General features: G+C 35.6%; 2 protein-coding genes across 2 annotated transcripts; one reads left to right on the forward strand and one right to left on the reverse strand.

The window, feature by feature from the left end:
- Nucleotides 1–394: 394 nt before the first annotated feature.
- On the reverse strand, nucleotides 395–19,253 carry LOC144853830 (uncharacterized). The gene is made up of 7 exons (XM_078711678.1): nucleotides 19,191–19,253; nucleotides 18,368–18,616; nucleotides 17,258–17,420; nucleotides 16,828–16,955; nucleotides 2,893–3,153; nucleotides 2,013–2,132; nucleotides 395–1,531 (listed from the first exon to the last, which is right to left on the reverse strand). Exons 1-7 carry the CDS (start codon nucleotides 19,249–19,251, stop codon nucleotides 1,503–1,505), a joined length of 1,011 nt encoding a protein of 336 aa, XP_078567804.1. The 5' UTR covers nucleotides 19,252–19,253; the 3' UTR covers nucleotides 395–1,502.
- LOC144854422 (uncharacterized) lies at nucleotides 6,211–10,453 on the forward strand. Its single transcript, XM_078712377.1, has 2 exons — nucleotides 6,211–6,456; nucleotides 7,242–10,453. The coding sequence occupies exons 1-2, from the start codon at nucleotides 6,390–6,392 to the stop codon at nucleotides 8,453–8,455; spliced, it is 1,281 nt and encodes a 426-aa protein (XP_078568503.1). The 5' UTR covers nucleotides 6,211–6,389; the 3' UTR covers nucleotides 8,456–10,453.
- Nucleotides 19,254–20,243: the final 990 nt, after the last annotated feature.

A 20,243-nucleotide genomic window follows, 5' to 3' on the forward strand; every position in this document is an offset into this window, starting at 1 on the left:
TTATAATAGTTAAGTAAAATATTAGGGTGTCCCTTTCCTTTAAGCAAAATAAGCAGCTTAAGCAGTCACTTCACAGGGAAAAGAAAATTTGCAAATTGGCAACTAATCAGCACAACGTTGCAGCTTACAATGCTACAGCTTAAGCAGTAATCTCATAGGGAACAGATTCGTTGCAAATTACCAACTAATGCAGCACAACATTGCAGCTTACAATGCTTAAGCAGAGACTTCACAGGGAAAGGATTCGTTGCTAATAAGCAACTAATCAGCACAACATAGCAATACATTTGAATTTTAATAAAATATCGATGGGTGTCTTTAAAATATAAATTCAAGGTTCAGAATAAATAGTACAAAATTTAGATTGAAATCAAATAATATTACTTTATTCATCTTTTTACCATATTTTCTCTGATAGTAATCAAAATATAGGCCTACATAGGTACATTAAAGATGAAAATGGGCCACATAAACCCGCAAAGGCTTATAAAGATGTGGAAACCATAATAGTAGGCCTAAATGAATGAGTAATTACACAGTAAGCAAAATTGAAACGATCAAATTAAAGGTAATAGGGCCTACATAATAATATATAATAATACATGTTTAGTAAACTAAAAGTTAATACATATTTCGTTAACAAAAAAAGATGTTAACATCATTATGATTAATAGATCAATACTCTATTATTTCTACTACATTTTAATTCATAAAAAAAATGGGTACAGAGTCTGAATTAGTATCTAGATCACCGGTAAATAATATTAGGCTGCCAGTTATTGATTTAAACAATGTTTGAATGCGAAGGCTTGTTAATATGTTTCCTTCTTCGTGGTAAATGAACGGCGAACTGTACTAAAAAAGAAGTCACATTCGCTTCGGCCTCCAAGCGATTAGTGACGTGTGGGTATATAAAACACATTGTTTTCAGTGGGGTTTTATCGCAGGACATGTCTCGGGGTAATGGTATCGAGATCGTCAAGGGCTATATATTGAACTATGCCCCAGTCAAATGTATATAGGCCTAATATGCATTAAAGCAGAAGAATGCATGTCTGTGTACATTATTATAATGAAAGAAAAACAATGTAAATAAGTTAAACATTTTGGCATCATAAATTTTAGATAGGCCATTACTTTAATTATTTTTCTTGAGCCCAAAGAAATATATTTATTACATTTTCGTTATCCGTGCTCTTAAATTGCTCAGAAGAAACGTCCCCTTTTTTAGTAAAACAGGTTAAAACCAAATATAAACAGGTTAAAACCAAATATAAACAGGTTAAAACTAAATATAAACAGGTTAAAACCAAATATAGACAGGTTAAAACGAAATATAAACAGGTTAAAACCAAATATAAACAGGTTCCGAATTATGACATTAGGTCACGTATCATAATCAGCAACCATGACTAATACAATTAATAAACACCAATTACGAAAGGATATGTAAACATTTTCTCAGTCGGTCAACCATGTGTTTTTTTTAAATGATGAACGAGTTATGGCGAACACGCACAGTATACATCAACTGAAAGAAAAAATAATATTTTAGGAACTGTATCTTGAAGTAGTGGCTTGGTGGTTATAATGCTTTGCTACCAATCCAAGGGTACTGGGTTCCTGTCGTATGTCAGTAGTTTTTCTAATTTCTAATGACCAATTACATCTCCACTCCAAAACTTATAAGACTTTGTTTATGTAGAGCATCTTATGTATGTTTGTCTTGTTGTGAACGGGATTGCCAACTTTAAGAAGGATAGTGAATGAATTCGCGTTTGGTTCATCCTTGGCAAATGAAAATTTAAATTAATTTTACACTTTATTTTATATTTTACACTGTGTTTTGTCAATACATTTTGCAAGCAAAAAATGCAAAATACATGCATGAAGTAATTTTACTTTGTGTTCTTTGAAATTATGTTCTGTCGTGATACGGCGTTTTAAAAGAATGGGGACGAATGAAAAAGAATTTAGGCACACTGAATAGATTGATATTTGTTTAAGTATACTTTTTTTATGGCGACATGTTGGGCCCATGTACCCATTGGAGCATTTGCAGACGCTTGTATTATCTGTAGTAACACAAGTACCACCATTCAAGCATACACCGCAATCATCTTGAATATCATCTGTAATAAAGAAATTAGTAAAGGTATATTTAGTAAAAATAAGATGTTAGACTTGTGTCTAAAATGAATAATGGGAACTTTATGTTTACGACCTACCACCGACTAACCTAGGTCAGGTCAATCGATGTGTCTTCCTGGTCGGTCGTCGTCTGGACTGGACCTAAAAACTATTGAAACAAACGTGTGTCGAGGTGAGGAGCAGGATATGGAACGCCATGACGGACATAACTATGTCAAGTTGACCTCGCTCGTGTTATGTAGACATCGCTCTCGTGTTATGGAGACATTGCGCGAGTTGAGTTTACACATCGCTCGTGTTATGGAGACATCGTTCGAGTTTTTTACACATCGCGCGTATCAAGATTATACACATCGCACGTGTTGTAAACTCAACACGAGCGATGTCTCCATAACACGAGCGATGTCTAAACTCAACACGAGCGATGTCTCCATAACACGAGCGATGTGTAAACTCAACTCGAGCGATGTCTCCATAACACAAGCGATGTGTAAACTCAACTCGAGCGATGTCTCCATAACACGAGCGATGTGTAAACTCAACTCGAGCGATGTCTTCGTAACACGAGCGAGTTCAACTCGACAGTTATGTTCGTCCTGGCGTGCCATACGAGGAAATGCGTCCCATACGTAGTTCAGTCGTCACAAATCAAAAGCTACGATATTATATCCTTAGGTCCATGATTATACTCTAAATTGTTAGACCACGAAAAGAATAGTCTTAGTCCATGGTTAAACCTACCTGTGAATGGGCCTATATATAAGCTTGAAAATGGATATCGAAATCGAGTAATACGGCTCTCCAATGATTGATTTCCAGTTCTTCTATCAACTCGATATATGCCATAAGTCGCCGCATTTGTCCAGTAGATATAAGGGCCATATATTTCAATATCAATGCAGCTATGTCCGGCCAGATCAGCAATTGTTGTTCTGTTGGTTCCATCAAGGTTAGCTTCTTCAATGATATTAATTATTTCATCACACCAATACATCTTTCCATCTTGAAGATAACAACAAAAATATATTAAAAAAATAATGAACAATAGGATGTAGTTTAATCCAATAATTCAAAATATTATAATATATTACACTTTTGCTCTTTTTTTTTATCCCTAAACAGAATGCTTTCATTGTGTTAAATTATAAAGACCAAAGATCGAGTTTGTTTACGCTCAGTGTCCAGGCATTTACGATATAAACAAACTATGAGATATGTTTTTTATAATAGTTGTGGTGTATTTGTTCTTTATCACTGATTTTTAATATTTAAAAAATAGAAATAAACTTCCACACATCCTACAAAAGATTTGTATAAAGGCCGTTGCATAGAAAGAATGTTATCTACAATCTCCGTAAATAGGCCAGGGGAAACAGAGCAAAAAAATTGAAGATAAAGAAATATTACAAAATTGTATTAAAACACTGAATGAGGAATTAATTAACAATTCGAGTATTGATATTGAAGAAATTTGAGACAGAAATAGACCTAAAACTAGAGGGTACTCCGAGAGTACAAACCTCCGCCTACTGTAAAATTCCCCTACATAAAATGCCCCCTGAATATTTTTTTTTTACATTTTTTTTTATTAGTTCTAAGTGTAAATATGTTAACTGCACACTACAAAGTGTCTCCAGGCTGTTCACAGACACACAAACACACACACACACACAAACACACACACAAACATACAGGGGGGCCACTTCAAGACATGAGGCACTTGCGCTACCTGTTTTACTGAAAAATACTACGGACTTGAACTACCATTTACCAAAATCCAGTGTTCTCTCTAAAAAGACGGCAGGCAGAAACAAGGCCACGCCAGAGAGGGCGCAATATTTGTACTGGTTCCCGGCATGATCTGCGCATGGCCAAAGAGACCGTTCATGGCAAAATCACGATCGTGTTTTGATGACAAGTTTATCGCTCGTCCGTGGTGCATGACGATGGTGATCAAGAGTGGTCACAGTTAAATGATTTTGTCCTAGGCAATGTTTCGTGTTCTTCTGCTGATGCGAAAACTCTAGCCTAGGCCTATTCTACGGTGGCCCACAACTGTCACGCACACTATATAAATCATATTCACACAATTAAAGAAGGATCACACAATTAAAGAAGGAATCACACAATTAAAGAAGAGGATCAGGTGCCGTTTTCGGCCACCTCGACTTATATGGACTATACCATTATTATGATAGGGGTGTGATGTATTATGTTTTATGTAGAGAAGGGTGTCTATTGAATGGGAAGACAATACAATTGTTCTGTTATGTAACCTACAGTACAAACTACAAGGAACAATACAAAACATCAAAAACTAGCAATGCATGTACTTTTTATAAGGCAATATTATTAGGTACTGTGTTAGGGAATGCCAAGATTTTGTAACAATATTACTATATTAGCTAAAGATATTTTAAATAAAACAAATTTTATAGACAAATTTAATGAAGAACCATCTACTAACTGGATAAAGCCATTTAGGAAAAATAATAAACAAGTTGATCATAACGAGTGGTTTTCAAAGGCCCAATGCAAAACAACGTTAACGGAATATACTATGTATAAAGGAACTCCAAACCTTGAACAATATTTGTTAGATAAAACTAATTTTAAGAGTATCAATTTAAAATTTAAAGCAAGATCAAACTCTCTAGATCTTGAGGGTCGTAGACAATCCTGGTCAAATCATAACACAGGATCATATAAGATGTAAGATGTGTAGTACTAACGAAAAAGAAACAGTAAACCATTTTTTATTTAAATGTCCTTCATTAAACTCTGTGACAATAATTAAGTATGTACTGGGATAATATTAATTGTGGATCTCAGGAATTAAAACACCACTTTATGCTAGACAATTTATTCACTGAAAATGAAACATTACGAAAAATTAAAAAAATATTTAATGAAAGCATGGGTTACTAGATCTACAATTTTATCAGCATTACCTCTCTCAACTAATTGATTAATATAGTAAACAAGCTACAGACATCTCTATGAGGATGTATCTGTAAGTTTTATTTATTTATTAGGCATATCCTGTATTTTTGTTGTTCTGTTTTTATTTTTGTAGTTATATATTGTACAATTTACGTATTATGTATTTTCATGGGTGGACATGTTGATCGTAGTTAAGAAGTTAAATACAAGGCTGTACTGCTTGAGGAAACTCGGTTCTTTGGGGTAAAGCAGGATATTTGTACTATAGAATGTTTATGTTTTACTAATCAGTGATGTTCTATTTGGGCATATTGTATATTGGGCTAGGAATATCAGTAAAGGAATGTTACCTACACTCTATAATGTTGTGAAATATGTAAAAGAATGTTGGCAAATGCATTCTAATCAGCCCAATCCTATCGGTAGATAAATCATATTTTTTATTTGCAAGGGATAAATCCCAACAACATGGATTTTAACCCAAGCCTACTGTAGATCTTATTAGTACTACTGTCATCTTTATTAAATGCACTACTGTGTTAATTAAATTATATTTTTTATTTGTAACTGGAATAAAAACTTTCTTTATATACTTTCTGTATCTATAAATCCGTAAAAATTATTCAATATCCACCTTAGGGAATCCACCTAATATATTAAGGAAGGATACCTAAAAATTATATAGAAATAAAGAGCCATAATATACTGTAGGCCTATTAACTTGAAAACTGAAATTAATTCTACAGCATGCAGGGCGTAGTTGTTTTCCCTTTGTTGCTGAAACATAATGCACATAAACAAAAGCAGCAGTATTTTAACACATTAACACACTCAAATAATAAATGGGACACCCCTATTTTCCCATCTTTTTATAATGGTATAGTCCATACAAGTCGAGGTGGCCGAAAACGGCACCTGATCCAAAGAAGAAATTGCACAAATAAAGAAGAAACGCGCAATTAAAGATGGGCTTCGCACAATTAAAGAAGTCCGCAACAAATTCGAAAGCTCCTCGCACAATTAAAGAAGTCCGGAACAAATTCGAAAGCTCCTCGCACAATTAAAGAAGTCCGCAACAAAATTAATCAAAAGCTCCTCGCACAATTAAAGAAGTCCGCAACAAATTCGAAAGTACCTCGCACAATTAAAGTACAGTAGTCCGCAACAAATTCGAAAGTAACTCGACGTGGCCTGGTCCTTTGGTGTAAGCTTTCATGGATGACAGGTGGTGTGTGTGAGCAGCCAGTCAAGATGATGCGATTTGATGGACTTGAACTTCGTTGGTCGTAGTGAAAATGTATTGTGACATCTGTGGGACATCCCTGTCAGAAGATTCTCATTTTTGCCATCATTGTGGACACGGTGGGTACATTTTCTAGCTTTGTAGATAGGCAAACCGTGCGTAGGCCTTAGGCCCTATATAGACTGTGGGGCATGAGCCTGAAAAAGAGGCCTAGAAAGTGGATTTTGTGATCTCCTCTTAGTCTTAGGAAGATTGGATGATACAATGTAAATGTATAGTTGATATGTATCTAATTAATAATTCAGTTGATCCCACTTCCAAAACATAAAGAGAAAGTGAAATTTTAGCTGCAAAAAATATTATTTGAACATAAGGAAATACATCAGAAATAGCGCCCTCTGTTGACGAAAATAGCTATTTTACTGTACTGTAATTGCAATACAAGTACTAATAATAGCTGGACTAGTTAAAATCGGTTCTTTGCTTGAACAATGTTGATTTTAATAGGTGATAGTAATATAAATTCAAATAATTAAAGCAAAACAATTTATAGAATAGTAATGAATATGTTGTAGAGTCACTGAATAAATTACAGTTTTTATTTTAATTCAGCTGTATTTCAGGTTCACTTCAGGCTGAGTGTTCATGCTACTAGATGTTGTAAAATCTGGGACAACTATTTACTTAGTTAATACAGGTCTCCCTCCAATTAAAGACCACTTTAGGGACCAGGGTTTTAGCGGTCTTTAGTCTCTAATTAGAATCACTTTATTAAGGACTGCCTCTTTGGTATCCATTGGTGTAACAGAAAAGTGGTCTTTTGTTTTTGTGGAATGATGTAACGTACAGTATGTATATCTTTTATTTAATTATACCTTATTATGATTGTTTTTGGTCATTACAGATCTTCAGCTCCAGCTTATTGACCCACAGAATGAAGTCGACACTGAAGAAACTGAAAACAATTTCAATGAGGAGGAAGCAATCTCATATTACTTCAACAGCGGTTACGAATACAACGAAATACTTGCATTCCTTGAACGGTATCACGGTTTAACAATGAGCTACAGTACACTTCTTAGGCGACTTCGCCAGCTTGGGCTACGAAGACGTTGCAATAGAGACACTGATGAATTTCGCACCAAATTAACTAACATACGGCAGCGAATCGTCGAAATTATCAATGGCCCAGGAAGTTTGAGTGGTTACCGTTCTATCTGGCACACCTTAGAAATGGAAGGACTTCGTTGTCCCCGTTCAGTGGTGGAGGCATTGCTGAAAGAAATTGATCCAGCAGGAACGATTTTGCGGCGCCGACATCGACTACGTCGAAGACAGTATACAAACCCTGGGCCAAACTATGCATGGCACATAGACGGCTATGACAAGCTGAAGCCCTGGGGTTTCCCTATTCATGGCTCCATCGATGGCTTCAGCAGGCGTGTATTGTGGCTCAATGTCACGGATTCGAATAAATCTCCTGACAACATCGCTGCTATGTATCTTAAAAGCGTCAAAGAGCTTGGTGGATGCCCAGTTGAACTAGTAACGGACCTAGGTACAGAAAATGGTATTGCAGCGGCAATGCAGTGCTACTTTCGTGATAATGATATGTCTCATAGATATGTACCATCGCCAAGAAATCAACGTATAGAGGGGTGGTGGTCTTTCTTTGCAAGGCAGTATGCGTCATGGTGGAGAACCTTTTTTGCAGATCTTGAATTTAGGCGTATCATTGACATGTCATCAATAATAAGTAAAGAATGCTTGTGGTTCTGTTTCTCTTCTCTGCTGCAAAGAGACCTAGACAACGTAAAGGAACATTGGAATACTCATTTCATAAGAAGATCTCGACATAATACAGTGCACGGGCGGCCAAATTCATTGTATTTTTTACCGGATATCCACGGTGGTGAAAGAAACCTTCTACTGCAAGTTGAAAGGCCTGAATTGGAATATGTTAGTCAACATGTTATCTTGACAGAAACGTCCAACGAATACCTAGATTACTTCACAATGGTACAAAACTCTGCGGTGATCCCTCGTTCTAACAATTGGAGTGAAGCCCTCAACCGATATCAGACCCTGTTGCATATTTCTGAAGTAGGGATTAATTGACCTCATGCGACATATCAATAATGATGAACACTGAGCACCAGCTTTATTTATTTTCTAAACTATTAATAATAAATACGGAAATAGATTGTTCATAAATTGTAGGATTTTCAAAGAACCGATGGACCATTCATTTATCATATAACCAATGTTGAATACCACCTATGTATCAACAAATTAACGTCCGCCACTCTCCTGAAAAGTCATCTAATTCCGGCTGTTGAAGGCCCCTTTAACTCTAATCACATAAAACAAAATTGCACTCAATTATGTTTATAAGACCTGAGGAGAACCAGTAGTCACTGTTTTGCTTGTTTACATGTGCAGAATCACTGCAAAGAAAACCTGGTATCTAAAGGCCTGTTTATACTACAGCGATAACGATCGACGATAAAAAGCAATTGTTCCTATAGAAAATATAATAAATAAGAGAATTTTTCATACTAGCACGATTCAATAACGATCTATCAATTCAACTTTTATTTCAGACAATTGTCCATATGGTATAATACATTACAAAGAAAAAAAAAAGATGAAGGAGAGAGGACCAAAGCTTTTATCTATTGGTATATAATGCCTCTCTCCATCGTGTATACGATACAAAAATACTTTCACAAATCGAATAAAGTGACGTCATATTCATGAAAAAACGATAAAATTGTCTGTACGTACTACTACGATTTCATCGTTTTTCCATGATTGTGACGTCATATAATTAAATTGATTTGTGGAAATTTTTTTTATCGTGTACACAATAAATCGTTATTGAATCATGCTGGTATAAAAACTACTTCTTATATTTTCTATAGGAAAAATAGCTTTAATCTTTTTATCGTCGATCGTTATCGTTGTAGTCATAAACAGGCCTTTATGCGAGACATACGTTAGGCTTTGTCAATAGGGAGGTTAGCTACCCGTTGCTAGGTATGTGTAGGGGAGGCCTACGGGTAGAATTTGTTGCGCTTTTTACTCAGGAATGCCTGGAATCTACGCGTAAATGTTCCATGCGTAACAATTGATTGAGATGTGCGCAAAATCAATGACGTCAGCACATTTTCTACGCGTACCACGTACTGGTAGCTAAACCTCCCGAAAGGCAGGTTTCCATTGGACGCGGTAACGGAACGCGGAGCGGAAAAAGCTATTCTAATCCATTGGAACACAATTCGCTCTCATTTTATGTTCCAATTAGGTTTTCCGCTCCGCGCTCCGTTACCGCGCCCGATGGAAACCCGCCTTTAGCCTAAAGAAACAGAAAATGGAAGCACATCATAAAGACAGACACGTTGGGAAATCGTTGTATACGTAATAAATGAAAACAAAACTCTTTATTAGGCCTACTGACTGACTATAGAGGACAACACTTTAGAAGCAATTTTGTAGTCATAAATTTAGCAGTGAAATTGGCCTCCAATTATTTTTACAATGTTTTTCTAATACGGTAGTGTAATAACTGTCTGTTACTGTAAAAAGGACATATCACTTTACTTTACTACTTATACTTATATTTAAATTTTGAAATGTTGATTATCACATGACTGTATACATTTTCTCAGAAACTGATTCCAAGTTACGTCGTTTTGTCACAGAACGACTCAAGCTTAATTTAGTTTGAATACGATAAAAACTGTTATATGTAATAATAATCATCAAAATGGTTATGATATGTAATGATTGTTATTAATTATCACATGTTATACTATGTTAATACTATATGATGTAAAATAAATGTGTTGATGTGTAACAAATGTTATGTAACATGCTATACCATACCAAAGCCAGAATCTGAACGCATATCTTCAAAGAAACTCTTAATAAAAACATCTGGAGATCCATAGTATTTCTCCAAAACAGGAAAAGTCAATACAATGTTGCATGTGTTGACCATGAGTGTGCCACTTCTTTTCAAGTGGTCGAAGCAAATCGTGCCTTTGCCCTCTAATGACGCCGTTACATATTTTGATCCTGTGACAAATCTTGTTACTTCCTGCAAAGTAATTACAGTGTTAATTTCCCTCTCAGAGCCATCATCTTCAAGGATGATAAGGGGTAATTCCATTGTACCCTCGTGCTGTAGAGTCTCCATGCAGTTTGTGAAGTTATAAAATATGTCTTCTTCCAAATCTCTTTTCCCCCTATCAAGCGAATCCCCTTCTTTCACATGTGTGTATTCTATGCTGGTAAATATACCGAGAATACTTGAAGCTTTCTGAATTTCTGACAGAAGGAACTCATGTTTACTTTCCTCATAATGCTCTTCTAAAACCTTAAGCACCCCGATAACCTCCATTCCTCTTCGAACCTCTTGTATTTCTTCATTGCAAGCGGAAATACAAAAATGCTGGGCAATATTTCTGGTCATATCTTCCCTTTCAGAAAAGGGAACCTTGAACCGGGTCACACCAAAGGAAAACCTTTCTTCAAAGGTTGACATCATACCCTGAAATTCCTCATCATCTTTTGCTGCCATTAAAGATCTTAATCTCTCCTGAATTTCGAAATCGGGAATCTCCTGAATGGTTGGTCGAATTTCTGGACCATTCAGTAAGCATGCAGTCAATGAGGGGGTGAAGCAACGTGGCCCTGCACATTCATACAGCAGTGCAATAGAAATCATGTTACCAAGTAGCTGAAATTCCCCCTTTCTCATCTTCTCAACATCATGGAGTAAGGTGAAACTGCTACCATCACCAGTAGCGAAGAGATGCTTTTTGCAGTCATCAAAAAGTAAAGAAAAGAATTCTCTTTTCGGGCCCCCGGCATCAATACCAGCTTCTCCAATGAATGACACACTGAATGGTTTTATGCAATTCGCATAAAGACGACCAAGTTTTTGAGCAGTGTCCTGCCAGAGCTTCCTTCGACGTACAGATAGAATTTCCGGATCACCACTGTCTTGAAATGCCTTTCCAATGTTTTCCAGTTTCTCTTTGAATGACAATTCTTTCCTGTCAAATTCTTCAACTTCTGTGCATGATGTATTTATCACTTGCTCGTTTGTTGCTACTGGTGGATTTGTGGTTTCTGTGGATATTGCTGTAGAGCTGTGATTGTTCTCAGTGGCTGTATGTTGTGGTTGTACGTTGCTTAGCAATGACTCTGCTGTAAATGCATTATCATCAAAGGTAGTGATATCAAATTCATCAAATACTCTCATCTGCTTAGTGAGAGGTTCAGAATCGTGTTCACTATCAATATCCTTCTTTTCTGCCAAGAGATGGTCTTCCAGAGTGCACAGATAGAACACTATACGCTTGAATTCCTTTCCCACCTCTTCTCTGTACTTCTTCAAGTCAAAAAACTGAAATGTCCCTGGCATAAACTGTGCACATTTACCATTACTGTATGCAAGAATGTACTCTGTTTCAGTGTATGAATCACAATTGTAGTCTTTCCATTTCTTCTCTGCTTTGTCAAGGATTGTCTTGTAAGAATCCTTTGTGCTCACTCTCAATGCCAATCGTTGACCACGCTTTTGTTTTAGGCATAATCCTTGCGCTGACCATTCAAGAAGACCAAGCGTGATAACAACATCTTGGTCTCTATCTTTATCATCTTTTTTCTTGGTCACTCTTGTTTTCCACTCTCTGCCTTTACCTTTTCTGTATGATTCAAAAGATTTAATTGGGCCACTACCTAAAAAATAAAAATTTAAAACCAGTTACGGGTAGGCTACAGTAATTCAAAATTAAGTAACAGTGTTTTAACTACTAATAGTGAGGTTTCGCATTTTTTTTAATGTCGTCGTCGTCTTCTTCAATAGCCTTACAGTATGCCTGATCCTATTTTTTGTCTAATTACCTGTAGGCATGAAACTTGATGATGGTGGTATATCTGGTGTTGTACTAGTAGTTGGCTTGTCAAGATCTGCAAAAAAACATTACATAATAATACAACAAATGTTATGAAGTAGTACCGTAGGTGATTTATACAGCGATTGCAGTAAGGCAGTAAAGTCTATGATATGAATAACTAGCCTGGATCAATTTCCATGAACATCAAAAACTCAACCACACCAATAGTGTCCCCTTAATAGGGATATCCCATGGGAGACTTAGCGTGTTCTTGAAAAAACAAATCAACAAAGTGAAAATGATAAACATAGATTCTTCTTCTTTTATTTTAATTGAAAATGAGTAACCATCATTAGAGTTAATTAATTAATATACTGTAACAATACTTTTCATGCAATTTCAAAGTAGGCATACAGTATACATTTAAGATTAAAATAAAAAAAAACAATTGTATGAGCAAGTTTTTGAAATGACATACAAACAATGGAAAGATGATGATATTGGGAAATTGTGAATCAGGGTGCTGCGTTGCAATTTGAAATCCTGTGCAAGTCATTTTTCAAAGGGACAAGGGAATTTCAATCATCATAAAGCTTGGTCCCCACTAGGACACAACGCAATGACGAGACGCAAGGTATCAAGTGCACGCAAGAGGTATGTTCCCGCGGAAATGACTGCGTTCCGTTCGCATGAGACCCAAGTGGGAACCGTATGTACTTTGTAACGATATTGTCGGAAGAGCAGTCCTTACGTTGCGTTGCGTACGTTGCGGCAGTTTTGAACCAACCTTAAAGATGTATTGTCCCTTTGAATAAATTTTAAAAATGGTAAAAAATAGATTTTGAAATGAAATTTGCCGTTTTGAAATATCATAATAGTTATTAACTTTCACCAAAAAATAGCTTGAAAAAAAGAGATACAGACTAATTTCTAAAAAAAATAACTGTCTGACAGACAGCGTTTCTCAAGCGGAATTTAAGTAAAACATATTCCGACTTGCAATGCGTTGCTCATGAATTATGCAAACACAACACTTTTGCTGCCGATATCGTCGACGGCGAAAACTTAACTTGAATGCGACTCGTATAAACTCCTAGTAGGCCTGGTATAATACTCTGATAAATCAATCGAACACTTAAACACAATAGGCCTATAGTTACTTTAAATTGAATTCCATATGCCTTGGCCTATACAATACAAATAGAAAGAAGGTTGAAATAAGTTAGGGCGGGTATCCGACCCTAGGCTTAGGCTAGGAGGATGAGGCCTCGACTGCAGCCAGGGAAATGTTATACCGTCGAGAAAATAACTTGGGCAAGTTGGTCCCGGTCTGTTTTAGCAGTGGGATGATGAAGGGCCACATAATGATCATATGTGGCTGAGGAAGTAATGCCTATTTTAGAATTCCATCCTTTTAAATCCATTTATAGGCCTATGGTTGGTCAACATTCATCAAGCGATCACGGAAACGTATTTCTTCATTGTCGGCGAACGTGGCCAGTGATCCGTACGGTGGCTGATTTCCGCCAAAGAAAAAAATTATTTTATAAAAATACGGCGTTATAACGCCGTATTAGGGCATTATAACGCCGTAATTAGGGCGTTATAACGCCCTAATTATACAATCTGTTCACACGTACATGCGCATGCGTAGTACATCAACAAACCCAGAGCCATAAAGAGTTGCGACTTTGAATGGATTGAATCAATTTGTTTAAAGGTTTTTGTTAAAACAATAATAACATTATTTTGATGATTTTAAACCAAAAAAAAATAGCTTTAATCCATTCAATTTAACGGCTCTGGCTGGCTCTACGCGTTTATTTTGTACAGCGATTCTCTATAGTAATGCATTGTTTTTACATTTTTTAAAAAATCTCTGTTTTAACGGTTTACGGAGTAGCATTATTAGGACGAAATATAATCACACTAATTTACCCGTATTTATGTAAACTGTTTGTTTTTTCGCTCGATTTTTAGACGTAAAGTGTATAACTTTCATATAACTATATTTATGGTCTATTCAAAATTGAAATTGATTGATCTTTATTTGTACTGTTTCAAGGGACTATACATCTTTAATATATTACTAATTAGGGCCAAAATTGACAATGTTGGTGATACGAAGTGGGGTAACAATTAGGCCTGGCCAATGAAAAATGTCATAACATTTTACATTTAATTGGACAATGTCGGACTGGAAAGTCAAAGACTTGACACCGAGATCCTTTTTGTATTACATGAATATGTATATGTACATGTATATGTATATATATAACCAGAATGGAATATAAATAGGGGTTGGTCGTGTGTTAAAATATTAATTAGGCCCTATATCCCCTCGTTTGAAAGGAAAGTGTCCCCTTAATATGCGACTTCGATATCTCTAGAGAACTAAAAAAATAAGGTTGAAAATGGTAGGTCATTGAGCCTTCCGAGGGTTTCGTAGTAAAAGCTATAGGCGCTAGGCGATATTAATAATCTTTTTTAACCACTTATATTCACATTTTTGGTTGAATGAAATGGAAATAAAAAATACTTGATCTTATAGAATAATAGGTAAATAAATATTTACTCAAAAGGATATTTTCATAATTAATTTATTTTCAAAATAATTACCTAATAAAAAGTGTTTACCAAAGTAAAAAAAACACCGCGTCAATGACATTGCGCGCGTAGTAACGTGCGCGCTGTTTAATCGTGGTAATGAAAATGGAGTCAGCTCTCGGTATCCCTATCTTTAATTGGAGGGAGTTTTTAATTAGAGCAGGGAGCTTATACCTCCCTGATTAGAGGGGTCTTTAATTGGAGGGAGACGTACCTGTATATGGTAGGTCTGTATTGGGCTTTTATAGCAACAGGCTTATCTTCTAGCCCGTTTAGATCCATGCATGGAGCCATGATCCATCCATGCCATGCAAACCTACCTTCCCCCGGCATTAGGGCCTACCTACCACCTAGTAAAAAGGCAACCCACTGGAACATATCCCTCAAATAAATATTACTTAATAAAACTTACCAAAAATACTGGTCCCACAATTGGCACAAAATTTGTGCTGAATAGGCCTATGTTTACCACAAGCTTGACAAAAAAACATCATCTCAGTTGAACACGTGCGTCTGCTGCGGTGAGGAATTGAATTTGTGCGTTTGCAGTAGTGAGGAATTGAATTTGTTGCGGACTTCTTTAATTGTGCGAGGTACTTTCGAATTTGTTGCGGACTTCTTTAATTGTGCGAGGAGCTTTTGATTTTGTTGCGGACTTCTTTAATTGTGCGAGGAGCTTTCGAATTTGTTGCGGACTTCTTTAATTGTGCGAGGAGCTTTCGAATTTGTTGCGGACTTCTTTAATTGTGCGAAGCTCTTCTTTAATTGCGCGTTTCTTCTTTATTTGTGCATTTCGTTTTATATTTTCATGCTTTCTTTTGTTTATATGCGATTTCTTCTTTAATTGTGCAATTTCTTCTTTAATTGTGTGATTCCTTCTTTAATTGTGTGATTCTTCTTTAATTGTGTGAATATGATTTATATACTGTGCGTGACAGTTGTGGGCCACCGTACTATTCACAGGTATTTAGCGATGGACTTATATAGCTGGGCTTATAGCATCCAGTATGCTAAAATACCTGCAAGATTTGGCGATAAATCGTGACATTTTGACACGGGTGGGCGGGCCAGGGACTTAAACTACTAATTTCACCCTGTCATTTCCCACACTTGTGCTACCAGGCCCTCGAAAATATACCCGTAAATGCGGCACCTCCCCGTAAGTGTAAATAGGCTAACTGCACACTACAAAGTTGTGGATGAGCGTTTGGTGTAATTGTTATGTATCCAGCCTCTCACAGTTGAGATCGCTGGTTTAAGTCCCGCTGATGTTTTTTTTTTTTATTATTATTATTTTTTTTTTTTTTGGACCTTGATCTTTAACCCTGACCCTTCAAAATTTAACCACAATTATATGATGAGTCATTGATCATTGTGGCTAAGTTTGGTGAGAATCGGATTAAAACTGTGGTCTCTAGGCAGTAAAATAGTTTTTTGTTAGTTGTGACCTTGACCTATGACCTTTTCCCACAATAATAATAATAATACACAAACATAATCAAATTGTTTATTTATCAAAATGATTATGTTTTGAAATGAAATAAAGGTGAGTGAAGTCACAAAAGAGAAAAAAAAGAGGCCAGGGGTTCTCAACAGGCGGCTCACGGACCAAATGCGGCTCGTGGGTGCATTTCATATGGCATGCAAAGAGATACTGCTAAAAAGTTTACTCCTTATAGCGGCATGGGTTCCCGTAAGCAGGGCTTTCAATATTAGCAGCAACCGGAACCGGCACATCAACCGCTCTATTTTTCAAATGGGACTGGTCGGTCCTGGAAACTAAGTGCCATTTCCCGTTTCTTTTATCTTTGTAGGCCTACTCCATGACCCAATGCCCTTGTTACATGGCTGTTCCAGCCTATAATATCTGGCCCGCGGTGACATTTGTAAATTGCAATTGTCCACGGTAGGAACTGTTGAGAACCCCTGACATATTCTAATAACTAAAAAATAAAATATAAGTTGTATCTGAACCGTTAACTGATAACGCAAGTCCGTTTGGTAGAACAAGTGCCGTTGTCACAAGTTTTTCTCTGGTACTCAAGTCATTCAGCTTCGCGCGCTCTATCCTTCGGAAATTATAATCAGTCCAGTACAGGTATCTATAAAATAAAGCATAATGATTTCTCGTATTTATAACGTCCATGTGTAGAAATATATAATACAACAACTATTACAACCGGAACAGATGAAAATATTCAATTTCATTATTAATAAGAAAACCAATGGAAATTAATAAAATGAAACAAATCAATGTTGAATTTTGATCTACGTCATTTAAAAAAATTATTTTGTTAAAAAGGTACCGTGATAAAGCCCTGCATAGAGCAAGGATAGATTGATTTGCATAAGTAAACCCACCTAAGCAAGATTTAAACCCGATTTCTTCAGATAAGCTACATACCCGTTAACAGTATCTATCGCAATCCCACGTGGACCGTTTAATGATGTATCAAAAAGAACTGTTCTGCCTGTTCCATCCAGATTTATTACTTCGATTCGGTCTTCTCTTTCATCCGTCCAATAAAGTTTATTTCCAATTACATCAACGGCAATACCACGAACAGCTTAATTAATGAGAAATATCATCTTTATATTATTGCTGTGGGTTAACATTACCTTGAAACATTACCTATACAGCCTCAGATTATGTATTAGTGTAACCCTTCTTGTTCGATAAAAAATAATGAAAACTCGGATTTCAAATAAATTTATATCATTCCGGAATTTATTCCAATTGAAGTTTAATCTTAAACTAAAAGAGAAAATACATACATGTATTATAATATAACTAACATACATCGATCGATTAAAACAATACAATACTATATCAAAACAGGTAACTCTTGATCTCTTCATCCATAATTGTCTTCATAATTAATCAATAATCAATAATATCGTAATAAAACAAAAATGCTATAGCAATAGTAATTAAGTGAAAATTCAATATAAAACACGCTAATGCTTCATCACTTTATACATTTACTAAAGCCTAACATATTCCTTGGAATATCTTTAATACAAACGTATCCTTTAACATACTAGATCAAGAGTGAAATAAAAGTTCTAACAAGTGTACATAATACAGTACCCCTATGAGTTGTTCAGCCAATTCGGCGAACATAACACTATGTTCTTGATTCTAAATTAATATAAAGATGGATCATCGTAACAAGGCTTCTAATAAATAGTCGTATGGGCCAGAAACTTAAAAAACAGGTTGTTAATATGGTTAGAGCAGTGTTACACTTTGTATGTCTTGGTTTTATCTGTGTGAATCAGGGGAATGGAATGTGGGGCTGGTCTTATTTGACAACTTTGGGTTTAGGTTATTTATGTCTTCTTCAAGAGGGCTCTTAATGTTATGGTTCCCTGTCATTTCAGATTTTGTACTGGGTTACATATAGGCCTAACCTATATTTTAATTCTTGGCCAAGTTCTTCTTCACGGCTGTCAATAGTACATTCTACTTGATAATTAATTGAACATAAACAGAATAATGTCTTGTTCTTACCCACAACTTCAGTAGAAACCAAAACTCCGTGCTGATTATTGGCAAATGAATACCATTCAATGGTATCATTAGTATAAGAAGACCAGTATAACGTTAAGGTGTCAGGATTATAATCAAGAGCTGTGATACCGATTGGTGTTGGTGAAACTGTCTGTGGCAATGCGGCCACAAAGTTTAAAGTTGTGTTAGTCAGACTTATGTTTGAATAATAAATGGTATTTTCACCACCTGCGAACACAATATCACGTCCTGTAAGATAATAACGTTACATCGAATACAATAACTTAAATAATACAAATACAATAACTTAATACCATGAGTACATTCTAATAAATTAAACACGAATACAGACTCCGTGCATCCGTCAGACAGCGTAACACAAACTACAAATTATATCTATAGTATATATAATATCTAATTTGTTAGGTAAAAACAAAAGCTCCCTCTATAATGTAAAGCATCCTTCTGTAACAACAAATTTTATTTCTGAAAACACTGTCATGCAAACTTTACTTCCAGAAAATAATATATTATTACAATATTAATAGAAGAAGAATAGTTTATTATTATTCATTAAATAAATTTTTTGGTAAGAATGATGGAAATTAGAGGGAGCTAACCGTACCTTTATGCCTACCGTAACAGAGTTATATTGGGAAGGTAACCTGTTATTTGTACACTGTAATATATATATTTTTGTTGAAATTATAGTGTAGTTTGATAGTCATTTTGTATGATACATGATTATATTTCACCGTATTTATATTTTTTTTTCTAAAAACGCATAATTATATTAAGGCCATGTCTTGAAGTCAATACTTACCGTAAACGAATCCTATGCGTAACGTCACTAGACACATTGCAAACAATAGAGACGTCATCATGTTACTTCTATATACAAAAACATATTTGTTATCGAGGATTCATGACAACTTAATTATATCTTGTTTTTTACATGTCAAACAAAAACTAGCCCTAATAATATTAATAATAAATATTGTGTTATTATGATACCATTAATTAAGTGCTTCAAGCTATTTTACATGGATACAATTTATCAACGTTGATCAAATAGATATCATTGTGTGCAACTTATGATTTTAATTATAATGCAAACTCTACCAACAGACTTTTGTTGGAAGAGAATGGTAGTTATAACACGCTTTGACGTCATGGTATGCCTACCAACATGCTTCACTGGGTATTGCATTAAAAAAAAAAACTTTTAGCAGTATATGAATTGTAAGCACGATCGACAGGCCATTTAGAAATAATAAAGGCTGAAAATAATGAAAATGCTGTGGATATCGGTGGCTGGATCTCAATGGAGATACAAAATAAAATAATCAAAATGCTACTGTAGATCAAAACGATAAAGTAAAAAAGCCAGAAAATTACAGAGCTTTCGGGTAACACTAGCCCTTCATCAGTGCAAGTGAGAGTATATATATTGTGAGGGTGTTTGTTGTATGAGAGAATGTATATGGTGGGTGAAAATCTGTGATAATACCATATATGGCTCTGTGGTCTAGTGGTATGATACTCGCCCTGTAAGCGAGAGGTCGCAGGTTCGACTCCCGCCAAAGACATTTTTTCAACATTTTTTTACAACTAAAAATACCTAACTTTCGCCGATGAGCTATGCTCGACACGATTATGAGACATTGGTCTGAATATGAGCACTGTTTCAATAATTTGACAGTATTATTTATTTGATCCCTGGTGCGCGTGCGTACAATTGAGGGAATAGTGCTGAAATCTGTGAAAATAAGAAAAAGTCGCTTCAACCGTGATTCGAACCCGGCATTGCAAACTTATTTTGTGCTAAAAACGTTCTAAAGGTCACCGAAAATCACCAAAAACACTGATTGTTCAC

The sequence above is a fragment of the Antedon bifida genome, chromosome 10 (genome assembly GCF_963402885.1).
Source record: "Antedon bifida chromosome 10, ecAntBifi1.1, whole genome shotgun sequence".
Lineage (NCBI taxonomy): Eukaryota > Metazoa > Echinodermata > Crinoidea > Comatulida > Antedonidae > Antedon > Antedon bifida.